A 14,298-nucleotide genomic window follows, 5' to 3' on the forward strand; every position below is an offset into this window, starting at 1 on the left:
CATACCTTTGGCCTCTTCTCTAGCCATGACTGAACATAGGGCTTCCAGCCCAGGTCCGCATAGTCAGTGTATACCATCCCACAGCGAGACACAGTGGCTGGAGAGGCCACCGCCAAGTTCTCCACTTCAAACAGCAGAGACACCTAAGGATATACTTTGTCAGAACCTTGTTTTTCACTCCTCCCTGCCCAGAACTCTGGTGCCCCAAGATGTCTCTGCCAAGTACCAATTGTGGCAGGATGAATAAAGACCTAAGGTTTACAAATGATTTGCTTGTTAAAAGAAATTAGAACTCATTCAAGGTTATCTTTATTAAAAAAAGTTACTCTCTCTCTCTTGCATTGTTTGAGTGGGTGGAAAAGGGTGGGTTTTACAGCCTATGAATTCATAATTCCAAGTGCACAAGTGAAGGGCCTCCCTCCTGTGTCAGTGGAAATGAGCATGAGGAGGGCCGCTTCCCATGTACACAGTACTCCGAGTACACACGGTTCTTTTCCATACTGTTGTTCTCCACAGCCATGGTAGACAAGCATTTTTTCTTCAATCACAGGTTCCCCTAAATGCAGTGGTCCTCCTCCTCAGTGTTCTGCTATAAAACTTCCTCTTCCCTGAGGATCCCCTGCTCTTGCCCTTAGCCCTGCCTCATGCCCTCCAGCTTCCACATCTGCAGGGACTCGGTAGTCAGGGCACCCCTGTACCTGCTCAGGCATTGCGATGCGCTCTCCATTGATGAGGGTCAACACCTTGTTATCGTCCATGACAGAGTTCATGCTCTCAATCCACAGTGTGTCCACAGGACCATCAAAAAGGATCCACTTCTCATCTGGTTTCTCATCTTGGTAGAAGGTAGGTAATAAGGAAACCAGAGCTTTCGCACCTAGGGCCCTCCATACTCCTCTCCTCACAGATATCAGCCTATGTGTCCTTGTACCTCAGCATTCTCCAAGCATTTTTCTTCCAAATTGAGCTTTCTATACCGAGAATGCCCCACCACACAGGAGACTGAGGCATCTGCTCTCCCCACCTCACGATCCTTTGGGTACCTGCACATGCCATCCTCATGACGCTGGATAGGATGCCATCTGTCCATTCATTAGTGTTAAGGTCATATTCCCCATACAGCTCCCCCAGGGACAACGCCTTTGGGTTCAGAGGAAACTCCTAAAAATGACACAGGAAGTGGTTTTGACCTGCTGACAGACACAAATCCTAAGAGCTCCCTTAAATCCAGGGATTTGCACTTGTCCCTCTCTCCCTCATCTCTCCTAGGCCTCCTTGGACCCAGGCACTGTCTCCTGGCCTGCACTGCCCTCCTGACACCTATGCATCCCTGCCCCCAGCCTCCACCGGCTTCCTCCTACTCAAATCTCTGCCAGTGACTTCACATTCCCAACCCCATACTCTAACGATGTTGAAGTTGGGGTCTCCAGAGCGGCACAGGGAGGACAAGGAGGACTGGAGAATTCGCCATGCCGTAGTCTTGCTGCTGCCTGTACAGCCCACGATCATGGTGGAGTGGCGGGAGCTCTTGGTTTCATACAACTGGAGGACCTTGGTGAGGGTGAATGGTGTAATCTGCAGGCCCATTTCTCGAATCTCATGTTCGATGGTCTCCTGCAGCTGAGAGAACGGGAAATACAGGAAGTAGAAGAGAAAGGAAGAGGACTGCAAAGGACTTTCAAATCTCCCCAATGCCTTTGGAAGATAATATTCCAACTGTTAAAAAAATAGCACCAGGACCCTTTGCACTCTGGCAATTATTCATTCCCCGGGAGGCTGACCAATGGCAGAGTTAAGAGATTGGGCTCTGCAGTCAGCCAGGCTGGGTCCCCAGCTTTCAGCCATGTGAATGTAAGTCATCTCTCTTAGTCTCCGTTCCTTCATCTGTTAAATAGGAGCAATGACGGTAACTCCTCTCATACGGTTGTTGTATTAGATAAAATAGTCAGCATAAAACACAATGTCTGACACGCACTGACACATTTTTCTAATATTATTCAACGAATATTTACTAAGCCTCTATATTATGTGCCAAGCAGAGTGTTGGGTAGTGAGAACAAAGGAGAGTTCATCCTACTTCAGAGCTCACAGTCTGGTAAGAGAACTAGACATCAAGCAAATCATTACCTAAGATAAAAATGCTTACAGAACCATGACCATAATGGATCAGTCCCAGAATACCGACATTTTTAAACATATAGCCAACACAACCAAATAATTTCAAATAGAAGCAAGATCTTGACTTGCATCTCTCCAACACCACTAAGAGGCCTCACCACTACCACTTTCTTCCGCTATCTGGGTTGTTGCCTGCTTTGTTTTTTAATCTTAAAATACCCTCCACTCGTTGTGGCTATTACACCTCTGTTCCATTGTTAGATACGTGTGTGCATGTTTAGCATCCTGCCACAAGTTTAAGGTGCCATTTTTTCCTTTTATTCTGCTTAAAATACTTTTCTATTTCCTCCTTTGACCCATGAGTTATTTAGAATTATATTGCCTAATTTCCAAACATTTGGGCTTTTAAAATTATATTTTGTTATTGATCCCTAGTTTAACCCTATCATGGTCAGAGATCATGCTATGTATACTTTTCAATCATTTGAAATTTATGAGACCTATACTTAATAACCAACACATGGTCAGTTTTGGTAGAAGTTCCATGCACGCTTGAGGAGATTATGTTAGTGCAGTTGTTGCATAAAATGTTCTGTATGTGTCAAGTCAAGTCTGTTAAAAGCATTCCATTCTGCACCTTTATGGATTTTCCGATCTTCTTGCTTCATCAATTTCTGAGAGAAGTATATAAAGATTTCTCATAAGGATTGTGATTTTTATCAATTTCTCCTTTTAGTTCTGTCAGTCTTATTTTATCTATTTTATAGTTTTATTATTAAGTATATACAAATTTAGAGTTGTTAGATCTTTTGGGACATGGACCCTTTTATCATCATGAAATGTCCCCCTTCTCCTTTAATATTCTAATTGCCAGAAAGGCAACTTCATCTGATATCAGTAGAATTATGATTGTGATCAGAAAATGTTTTAAATTCCTTTGGAATTTTTGAAGCAGCTTTATAGCCTTTACATGGTCAACCTCCTAAATATTCTATGTGGGACTGGAAAAAATTAGTATTTTTGAATTATTGAACACAACTGCTACTGATGTTTATTAAATCAAGATTGTATTGTTCAAATATTCTATATCCTGATTTTTAGTCAGCTTGGCCTATTAATTACTGGAAGATGTTAAGATCTCCACTACAATGCTACATTTGTCTATTTCTCTTTGTAATTCTGTAAAATTTTGCTCTATTTCTTTTGAGACTATATTTTTAGGTGCCTCTAAATTTAGAATTGTTTTATCTTCCTGGTAAATTGAATCTTTTCTATCAAGTGACTCTTTTTATTTATAGTAATGCTTTTTGCCTTAAAATCTATGCTGTCTAGTCCTGGCTGGTGTAGCTCCAGTGGATTGAGTGCCGGCCTGTGAACCAATGGGTCACCAGTTGATTCCTGGTCTGGGGCACATGCCTGGATTACGGGCCAGGTCCCTGGTGGTTCGTGCATGGGAGGCAACCACACATGGATGTTTCTCTCCCTCTTCTTTGCCTTCCTTTCCCCTCTCTCTAAAAATAAATTTTTAAAAAGCTATATTGTCTAATATTGCTATCTCATCTTACTTCTGATTAGTATTTACTTGAGATATCTTTTTATATTCTTTGACTCTCAACCCTTTGTCTTTATATTTTAGTTGTGTCTCTTCTAAACAGTGAAAGATTAGTATAACATTGTGTACTATTCAATGTATAATTATTTTCCCTTTCTTGAACAATTTCTCCCCTAGAGGCTAATAGTTGCTGTCTTTTGTTTGCTTCATTTTTAGCCTGCTGATCTCTAAAACAACTTCAAACCCTAGCTGTTAACTAAATCTCTCAAAACATGCATTCACAGGAGGCATGAATCTCCTTTCAGAAGTCCTCCTGAAGCACTCGAATTTACTCTGAACTGGAGCGACTTCTCTACGCCAGGTGCACAGCCACCATCCTGTGTCCTCTATTTCCCTCTCTTGGGATATGCCTGCATTTCGGTAGAACACACCTTCTACTAACTTTCTCAGAAAGCATGTATTGGAGGTAGTATTTTTGGAGAGTCTGCATGTCTGAAATATCTCTTATCTAGCATCCCATGTGACAGGTTGGCTAGGAATAGAATTTGAGGTTGCAAATAATTTCCTTGAGAATGGAGTTGAAGGCTGCTCCATTGTTTATAGATTCAATATTGCTACTGAGAAGTCCAACATTTAAATTCTTGATCTTTTGCATATTACATATTTTTTTAAATTTTCCCTCTCTGGAGAAGCTTAAGTCTTCTCCTTGTCCTGATGTTTTAAAATTTCACAATGATGGGCCTTGTTAAGGATTTATTTTATCCACTGCATCATGCATTTGTGGATCCTTTCATTTTGGAAATAGATCTTTCGGTTCTAGGGATTCTTCTTGAATCATTTCACTCTCGATCCTGCCCCACCCCCTCCATTTCCTCTGTCCTTACTTTTTGGAACTCCTATTACTTGGCTGTTGTCCTTCCTGACTGGCTTTTGAATCTTATCTCTTTTTCCCTTTGTCTGCTCTATTTTTTGGAATACTTTTTTAAAAATAATATTTCGTGGCAATACTATCTTAATCTTATCTCTGAGAATACAATGATTTAAAAAAAGAAAACCTCTTCTTTGTATTATCTCTTTTCTCTAACTTGCTTTTTCCTACTTGTTCTGGCTGCTTTCTGGTCAGAGGCTTTCCTCAGATGTGTGGTGACCCCTGGTTTTCTGCTCACACACAAATGGGTAAAGAACTGAACAAAAGCCCTGAGTGCAAGTGGGGCTTAGAGACTGTGAGTATCCCTGTAGATGATTTATCTAGGACTTTCATTGGGAATTACTATTCTCCATATTTTGGTCATTCCTCTTAGACTAGACAGATTCCCCAGAGAAAACTCTTCCAATTTCCTGTCTTGCTGTCAGTATTCTGGGAGCTGAGAGATGAAAGAAGACAGCCTCAGCAGTCAATGTGTAAACATTCACTTAATCCCCATTTTTAATAGGATTTACTCACGCCCTCAGCTATTCCAGTGTCCACCAGTCCAGAGATCTACTATTTTACCCTCTAGTCTTCTGCCAAAGTGGGAGAGACACAGTCATTTGGGATCACTGAGAAGGGAAGATCGAGAGATCTTCCAAGGCAGTTTCCCTCCAATACTTCTTATCGTAGCTACACTTCCTTCATTCCCTACTCACAGAGGAATCTAATTCCATGAATCCTTGGCCTTTTGAGAACTGTCTCTCATCTTTTCCCACCTCCAGCCCTCTCAGGTTTGCTAAGGCATGATTTATTCATTTGTTTCTTATGTCTAAAATTTTTGTTATATTTCTTCCATTCTCCCCATACTTTTGGATATAGATGCCTTATTTTAAAAAACCTCTTTAGCCCTGGCTGATGTGGCTCCATGGATTGAGTGCCAGCCTGAGAACCAAAGGGTCACTGGTTCGATTCCTAGTCAGGGCACATTCCTGGGTTGCAGGCCAGGTCCCCAAGCTGAGGGTGCATGAGAGGCAACCACACATTAATGTTTCCCTCTCTTTCTCCCTCCCTTTCTCTAAAAATAAATAAGTAAAGTCTTTAAAAATAATAAAAATATCTTTAGAGTATTATAGTCTATTTTCAAAAGCTAACAAAATTGTTTTTAATCCACTTTCTTCACCCATAAGTGCTCTATATATTGAAGTGTTTTACATTTCAATTGTAACATTTTTTCATTTATAGAAATCCTACTGGTTCTTTTTCAAATCTACTTAGTTTAGAAGTCTCTTATTCCTGGCTCATAGTTTCAAGCTCCTCTTTTATTTCTTTAAACATATTAAACTTAGTTATTTTTAAATTCTGTGCTGATCACTTTCAATATCTGAAGTCTTTAGGGATTTGACTCTGTTATTCTGTTGTTCCTCCATTTTCCATTCATGCTAGTGTGTTCCCTTGTGTGTTTTGTGACTTTTGACCAGGAGCTGCTCATTTTATTGGACTTCTATCTTAAATTTTTATTATAATTCTTTGAGGCTTAAGTTGAAATTTCCTCTTCCAGAATTAATTTGCATTTGCTCTGTCAGTCCCCTGGGGGAAACTAGCAATCAGGAACTACTTAAAATTAAGTTTTAAGTTTGAGAGTTTTGGAATTATACAGTATATAGAATAAATTATGACCCTGAACCATGTAAGGGCTGACTTGTGGTTAGGAAATCTCAAAAATTTTAGCTCCTCTCCCCATCATCTGTCAACATAAGCAAGTTTCTTTATTGTATGTACCCTTTTCAATGCTGAGTTTCTCATTTTCCCATTTACTGAGGATATTTTCCCTTGCAGACTGAAGTTTATGCAGTACTGGCTTTCCTATTGTACCTCAAACTTGGGTTACTTTATCTTCTCTCTCAAGTACCTTAAATTCAACAAAATTTTCAGGGAGAAAGTCAGCTTCTCCACTCACTGATCTCCCTGCTCTTATTTCCCCTCCCCATCCCAGAATTCTTTCTTTCCAACTTAGCAATACATTAAAAAATATGTATTTTTATATTTTTATCTAGCATTTTAGTGGTTTCAATAGAAAGGGTAACTCAGGGTACCTGAACTACCACTGCCAGAAAGAAAATGCGTGTACTTTCTAAAATCCTCCTCCTTCACCCCCTTTGATTGCACTGCTCTCCCATAATCACACAGTTCCTAGCAGTCTCTCCTCAAAACTCCCTAACTTAGGAGAGAAGTAGAGGCAAGAGAGGTCAAATGGGAATAGAGAGAGTAGAAAGGCCAGTAGATGGAGATCTCAATGAAGTCAAAGAAGCAATGAGTAGAAGTACTTGAGCCAATGAGTTAGGGGGCGGAAGAGAAGTATGGAGTTGTGGTGAGAGTGTAGAATGTTTGCATAGGTCTATATCATTTTACAGATAAGGAAGTCTCAAAAGAAGCCAACTGCTTTGCTCAAAGTTACAGCTAGTGAATGGCAGAACAAGGCCTGGGAGCCAAGTGTCATGTTCCCAGATCTACATTCACATATGAGGTCAGGAAGAGTATTAAGAAAAAAATACCTTGCCATAATCAATGACAGGCAGCTCAATGTTGGGAAATAGATCTTGCACGATGGCATTGAATAATGGCATGTCGACTGAAGTTAGTTTGGCAATGTTCATATCCCTCATTGATAGCAGCAAAACCTAGATGGGGAAAGACAGCTGTAGGAGACCATTCTTCATGGCATGGGCCCAGCTCCCACTTGGAGATGCACAGGACCTACGCCCACAGATAGGTTCTCCCGTGGGGAACCAGGCCTGCTATGTACCTAGGCCACTTTGAGACTTGCTTTTGCTAAAAGTCCCTCACCCTGAATCCAGACAGCAAGTGCTTACTGTAACTTCCTAAAATCCATGCTAAAACTCCCCAGTACGGAGTGTAACTGGTTCAACCACTTTTCCCTTTTCATTTGCAAATATCCCTCTTCTGGGACGTGATTAGTGGCATTGGCTCCTTTGTTTTCTGTAAAAGGTAATCACCTAAATGGAACCTGTGCGTAGTAAATAAGGATGATCATGTAATGTGCCCAGAAAAAGAAATAAAGGCCTGTCATGGTGGAGGCCATGGCTTTTGCTCCCCTTGAGAGAGAGGCCACTCACCCTCTTCCACCATAGGACTCGGTAGTCCATGTGAATGTCTCTCCCCCATCCACAATGTCTCAGACTCCATGAGCCAGGGACTGCATCAGACAGACTCCGCCTGGAGGAGCTAGGGCCTAGGTACTCACTAGGCCCTTCATCTCCAAAGGATGAGGGGCAAGAGCCAAGAACAATGGATATACCTAAGCTGGTCTTTAAAAATAGGACAGGTAAAACTCAGGCAACACAGGGGGGCAGGAAGAAAAGTGGGAATCCCAATCTGGGGAAAGAAAGGATCTGAAAACTTTAGTGAAGGCACATAGGCCCAGTGACAGTGAGGTTAATGTCCAAGAGCTATGTCCTTGATCTACCTCTTCATCAGACAGATCTGGCTGCAGGCGACGCTTCTTGCCAGCATAGCGCAGAAGGGAGGTGAGGGCCCGCAGGCCAAAGTCATAATGGTCCTGTCTGGAGAGCTGCTGCACAGCCAGGGAGTAAAGTGTGTATACCTTCTTGGCCAGAATCTGAGAAGTGAAAACAGAGGAGCAAACAATTTGTCTCTCCACAACTCCCTCTGCTTTATCCCTTGGTAGTCACGAATACAAGAAGCTAGGTGCCTGGACTTGAAGCAGCTGGGAGTTGCTCTATGGACAATCCTAATGAGAAGACCTTGTCAATCCCACCTTCGTGGACTTGTGACATCGTAGAGGAGAGACCTCTGAATACTTCTGCCTCCATACCTTACCGACAGTATGTTCCCTATAGGATAAACTGACTCGGGGCCTTCATGGTGTTCCTCTGTCCAGGGAATAATCATGGAAGGGAAATAAAATAATTGGGAGAAAAAAAGACTATCAGATTACCCTGCAGTTGCCAAAGCCCTCCCCAAAGAGAACAATTTCCGCAATAAGAGTTGAATCAGGCACCACCATGGCAATTGGACGGAACATGGATTTAAGATTTTCAGGAAGTTCTGTACGACCAGCATAGCCTGGAAAACAGAGCCATTTGTTTAGAACCTGGACTGCTCCCAAAGACCCACTTCCCAATCAATCCCATTTCCCCCACCCTAGCTCCATCTCTAACTTTCTCTCCAACTCCAACTCTAAGATCTCTTCTATCTACACCTTGGCCCTTCCTCCTCCCATACCGATTTGCTCCTCTTTCCTATCCCTGGGCATTTCCTTACTTTCTGCATGGGCTCATTCCAAATTCAAACGGTAAAGCTGCCAATTTCCCATCTCTCCAAGTTCTACGCATGCAATATAACGTCAGTCCTAACAGAAATCACAGCTGTTTCTCTGATCCTTTCAGTGCCTAAACCCTTTTCTGTTTTCTCCTAGACCCTTCCCACAGAGCTATTTCCAGGGGACAGCAATGAGAGACCCTAACACCTGCACTTTGAGGCCATTCTCCCATTCTCAAAACAGATGGCAGATAGAACAGAACTCTAAGAACTGCTAGCCCGATGGGAGAAGATAATTAAGTACTTTCAAAGGCTAGCGCTACATATACAGGGTGGGGCAAAAGTAAGTTTGCAGTTGTTCATATGGAAGATAATACAGTAATTAATAAATAATAATACAAAGATAAACTGTGTTTTACGTACTCACAACCGTAAACCTACTTTTGCCCTCCCCTGCATTCACACGGTGGTTATTAATGCCGTTAGGGAGAACAGTAAAGAACTTTCCGCACTGAGCTCCATCCACTCCCTCGCCCTTACCAGGATTCATGGTGATGAAGATCCCACAGGACCACACCAGATTTATTTCAAAGCCCTCAAAATAGAAGCGGATGAGGTTGGCAGACAGGGCAGATAGGATTGACAGGATCTGCTGGGCCACCACCGACAGCACCTCAATGTTGATACGGTTAAACTCATCAAAGCAGCCCCAGGCACCCGTCTGTAGGGTGGAAGACAGATTCACTGGCAGTAGGAGAAGTACCCCAGGTTGAGAGAAACTAGAAAATGTGACTAACACAGCACTGCTGGAACTATTTGGATAGGCAAGGTGGCCTCCAAAATGTTGGGGGTGGGGTGTTGAGGGAAGCCCAGTAAAGCACTGTTGTAGTTTCTGACCAGAGGTTTCCATCAGACAGGGACAGTCTGGGGGAATTCTAGGGAAGGTGTGAGTTTGAAAGAGACCAGGGTAGAGAACCTGTGAGCACTGAGTGCCTACACTATGCACTAGTTTACATGCATTAACTTATTTAATCCTTACGTAATCTTCACATTTTGTAAATAAGCAAATCACACTTCATGGAAGTGCAGGGAATAACCAATTTTAAGAATTAACGGAGGTTATAAGTTACAAAGCACTGAACCAAATTTGGGTTACAGTTGACTTTCTGGGACTAAAGATATTTAAGGGGCCATTAGGACAGGGTGGCAGAATGCTCACCTGGGCCAGGCCTGAGTACATTCGGCCCATGGACTTAAAGTCCAGGCCCTCAGAACAGTTGACCACGATGACATACATGCCAAGGGCCTTGCCCAGGTCCTTGACAGTCTCCGTCTTTCCCGTGCCTGCTGGACCTTTGGGGGAGCCCCCTCGATGCAGGTGCAATGCTGTGGTCAGTGTTATGTAACACCTGAGAATGCAGGACAGGGCTCAAGTCAGGCTCTGGAAGCCTTCACTTAGCATTCGCTACCCCCACCCCAACCATCTTGCTCATTCCACACAGCTGACCTGTCTGTCAAGGGAGTAATGACAAGACGGCCAGAGTTACCCAGGTATTCGTAACCATACTGGAACTGTGTGTTGGTCTGCCGGATCACACAATCATCGGGGTCCTGGAGAAACAGGGCAGAGCAAGAGAGACGTGGGCCTAAAGAAAGAGTGCTAAGGCAATGATATATAGTGGGGCTAGAGATGGCGAACGGGTCACAGTTATAAGATGAGGGGTTCCATTTAGAGTTAGAAGGAGCAAAGACTTGATGGCCAAGATGGAAAAATGGGTTCACATTGCATGTCCACCCCAATCCATTGCAGCAGCTGCCTGAAATCTTTCTGAGTTCCAGCCAAGTGACACCCACAGTGAACACCAACAGGAAAATGGTTTGCCATTACCAATTTAAGAGACTTGTAATAGAGTTAGGAACTAGATTAGGGCACTGTGATAGGACAAAGGGTTGGATTAGAATATTATTGTATTTAGAGAATAGGAATTTAATTAATGCATTAGGATTGTGTTAAGGGTACAAGAGTGGGGAGCTGGCCCATCTGTACCTTCTCCCAGTAGAAGCGCAACTGGCTGAGCCAATCAAAAGAATTGACATCCATTTGGCCACTCTTATAAAGCTTCTCCAACACATCTCGAGCATGAATTTCTATGGTCACCAGACCCACAATTTTAAGTCGCATGATCTTGGTCAAGTTCCCCCTGATAGCTTCTGAATACTTATTCAGTATTGACACCTGTAGAGTGGAGTGGTAGGAAAGAGAGCAGATGGAGCAATGCAATCAAAGTCAACCATACTTCATTCCAGCCTACCACGATTTTCAACTCCAGTGCTAGCCCTAACACCACCTAAGTCTGGACCCCCAATATCAGCATAGGAAAATGTGCTTCTATACCACCCTAACTTTCCTCACTGGACTTCTCCCATAAAGCACTTTCACTCTGACCCTTTCCCAACAGCTCACCTCTAATTCTGACTCCAACTCTAACTCCCCTACAGGGCTATCCTGTACTTCTAGGGTTCCCCACCTGCTTCTTCTTCATGACCTTGAGGATCTTCTTGTCTCCCCGCTCCTTAGCTGTCACCAGGCACTTGGTTACATCAGCCGTCCACTGGATCTGACTAGCAGTGATCACCACCTAAAGCACAGGCAGAGGTTTGTATTCCAAAGCCCTGTCCCTGGCCACCCTCATAGCCCAGCTCCCAAATCCCAGCTTCTTCCAGTCCCTAGGACTAGGACTCCTCTTCCAGTGTGCTAATATGCTTTTAAGGATCGGGTAGATGCCTAAGGTCTGGAGCTAAGAGCCTGGCATGTAGGGTTCCAGGGCCACATCCCAGAGCAAGGGGACAAGAAACCAGCATGTTTAGACTCAAGATTCTGTCTTTATCTTTGCTACTCCTTTTCAGCTCTATCTTTCTTGTTCTCTAATTTCTATGGACCCCGGCTCACCTGGCCAGCCCACTCCTTCACCCATTTGTCTCTCTTGTTAAGAAACTTCTTGAGGGCCAGGCGGCAGTTCCGGAGAAGTTCCCGTAGGGTGACTCTCATGGTCCGCTCCACATCGCCAAGCCAAGACTGAAGAGCAGTGAGAAAATAGGAAGGCTCAGTCTCAGAGCCAGAGACAAGAGTTTCCGGCGGGGGGGGGGGGGGGGGGGGCGGGGGGCGGTGCTTAGGAAACAGAACTGCAGGATGGACCTGCAGGATGGACCCAAATGGAAGTAGGGCCTGGGCAGGATCTGGTTGGGCCCCTGAGGGATATGAAAGCCAGAAGGCAGATTGTCAGGTTCAGGGTTACAGGTTATAGTTTTCAGTAATGGCCATTGGGAGGGTAAAAAGTGGAAAACGCCGCTTTACAGAGATGTTCTCTCCTCAAAGAGCCAAGCAAACTTCCTAACACAAAGAAGAATAAGCTTGATTCCTAAACCCTCACCATAACTCACCTCCACAGGCCCTTCTAAAAGTACTGGGTGGAGGAAATCAATATACTCGCCATCACCTGAGAACATTCCCACAGCTTCCCATTTGTTGCTGGGCCCCCCAACCTATAGAAACAAAAAGCTATTAATGGTCTAGCCTGCCTACTCTTGGTATCTGCTGAGACTGGTATTTGGGCCCTTTGAGAGTAATTTCTGCTCCTCTCCCCTCCCCTCAACATTACTAATTTTAAAAAGTTCTTTCTCACATAATCCAGGATCATTAATATCCCCCTCCCAGTGGGAGGGCATTGTCTCCTTCAAGGCCTTGAATACCTTAAACTCAGCCTCCTTCCCCTGCCCTTCATCCCTTCATGGCCAGCTCTATTGACCTTCTGCATTCTCAGCAATTTGATGTTGTCAAAGCATTTTTTGAGGTGTGGCTGCACAGCCTCTGGGTTGCGAGACTGGCCCAGAATCTCCAGGAGGTCATCGTTGGATAAGAAATAGAAGCGGGGGAAAATATGGCGCTTAGTCTCTAAGTACATATCCAGAGACTTCTGAATATCTTCCAGGATTGTATTCATTTCTATCAATGAGTCCAGGAGGCCTGGGAAGAAGAGCAATAAATCACACTGGATGGCCTTTTACCACTGCCCTGAGTAGACCTGGAGTCTCCAACTATATCTACTCTGCCAGCTCTTCAACATTGGGGTACAGATTGCCATAATTGTTTTGGGAAGCAGACAAGTGTCCCCAGTCAATCTATCATGCTTATCCCATTCTCTTCATTAATTCACTATTAAGTATTCATTATATACTCTTATATATGTTATACATTATGCATTAATTATATACCATATGTGATTTCATTAACATAACAATAGCTAATAAATAGTAACCAAGGGCTTACTCTGTGCCATTTAATGTGATAAGTCCTCTATTTGCATGATCTCATTTACCTGCATCATCTCATGAAGTGAATCAGCTTGAGAAGAGCAAGTCCTCAATCAGGGCTTCCTGAGGCACAGTGCTACTAACTGAGCACCAACTTTACACCAGACCCTATACTCACTGTTACATACTCTTTTACAATCCTTGTAAACCTTGAGAAATAACTGTCATTAACCCCTGCCACTACAGGGGAGGAAACTGTAGTATGGAGGAAGCAAGCCACCCGAAAAGCGTAAGTCAGATTTTGAACTTAAGTCTGTGGGATTCCATATCCCACTCCCTTTACCACTGTATTGTACTCCACTCAAATATTTATTGAATTTAATTTGCTGAACTATTATTTAATGCTTAGAAGAGGCAATGGTGATGGTATGACAGGCAGGTACAATAGTCATCTTTCAATAAATGAAGCACGTGGCCATAACTTCACATATGTGTAGCACCAACTGAGGCTACGTCAGGACAAGAGGCCAGAGAGCTCAGACCTGGATGGTGGGTACTCCGGAGAGCATTGTTGTCCTTGCTTATCCGGTCCATAATGGATTTCCAGTTGCTGTTGACCTGGTCAAATAAGGCTGATTCATTGGGCAGCTGCTTACGGATGTCCTCTCCTAGGAAGATATTCTGAAGGGCCAAGAATTTGGATGAGAGGCTGTTTCTCACATACTCTCTTCACTCTTCTCCCTGATCCCATACCATGCGTGATAGTTGAATGGAAGATAAGGTGCATTAGAATCAAGGCCCGTGTAGCTCGGTTGGTTGGGTATCATCTGGAAAAGTGAAAGGCCGCCGGACAGGGCCATATGCCAGGGTTGCAGACCCACTCCCCATTTGGGACATATGAGAGAGGCAACTGGTGGATGTTTCTCTCCCTCTCTTTCTTCCTCCCTTCCCCTCTCTCTAAAAAATAAATAAATATTTTTTTTAAAAGAAGAAGAAACAAAGGGCCAGATAGGCTAGGCACCTGAGTCCAAAGAGAAAAAATGGAAGGAGAATAAGGCTTTTCAGGGAGGGAATTGATGAGAGGTAATAACTAATGCTCAGGTCCTAA

General features: G+C 43.5%; 1 protein-coding gene across 1 annotated transcript in view; it reads right to left on the reverse strand.

Annotated features, from left to right (window-relative positions):
- The window catches only part of DNAH2 (dynein axonemal heavy chain 2), a 120,414-nt gene that overhangs the window by 44,481 nt on the left and 61,635 nt on the right, over positions 1 to 14,298 (reverse strand). The window contains exons 30-45 of the mRNA XM_037028307.1: positions 13,733 to 13,871; positions 12,686 to 12,903; positions 12,321 to 12,422; positions 11,830 to 11,955; positions 11,408 to 11,518; positions 10,927 to 11,115; positions 10,387 to 10,490; positions 10,099 to 10,288; positions 9,420 to 9,600; positions 8,557 to 8,684; positions 8,065 to 8,217; positions 7,133 to 7,258; positions 1,402 to 1,620; positions 1,044 to 1,161; positions 699 to 835; positions 6 to 143 (exon numbers count right to left, since the gene is read on the reverse strand). Of these exons, the coding sequence (XP_036884202.1) occupies positions 6 to 143; positions 699 to 835; positions 1,044 to 1,161; positions 1,402 to 1,620; positions 7,133 to 7,258; positions 8,065 to 8,217; positions 8,557 to 8,684; positions 9,420 to 9,600; positions 10,099 to 10,288; positions 10,387 to 10,490; positions 10,927 to 11,115; positions 11,408 to 11,518; positions 11,830 to 11,955; positions 12,321 to 12,422; positions 12,686 to 12,903; positions 13,733 to 13,871 (2,379 nt within the window). The remainder of the gene's footprint in view (positions 1 to 5; positions 144 to 698; positions 836 to 1,043; positions 1,162 to 1,401; positions 1,621 to 7,132; positions 7,259 to 8,064; positions 8,218 to 8,556; positions 8,685 to 9,419; positions 9,601 to 10,098; positions 10,289 to 10,386; positions 10,491 to 10,926; positions 11,116 to 11,407; positions 11,519 to 11,829; positions 11,956 to 12,320; positions 12,423 to 12,685; positions 12,904 to 13,732; positions 13,872 to 14,298) is intronic.

The sequence above is a fragment of the Sturnira hondurensis genome, unplaced genomic scaffold, assembly GCF_014824575.4.
Source record: "Sturnira hondurensis isolate 20B ecotype Veracruz unplaced genomic scaffold, ASM1482457v3 Scaffold0019835, whole genome shotgun sequence".
Classification (NCBI taxonomy): domain Eukaryota; kingdom Metazoa; phylum Chordata; class Mammalia; order Chiroptera; family Phyllostomidae; genus Sturnira; species Sturnira hondurensis.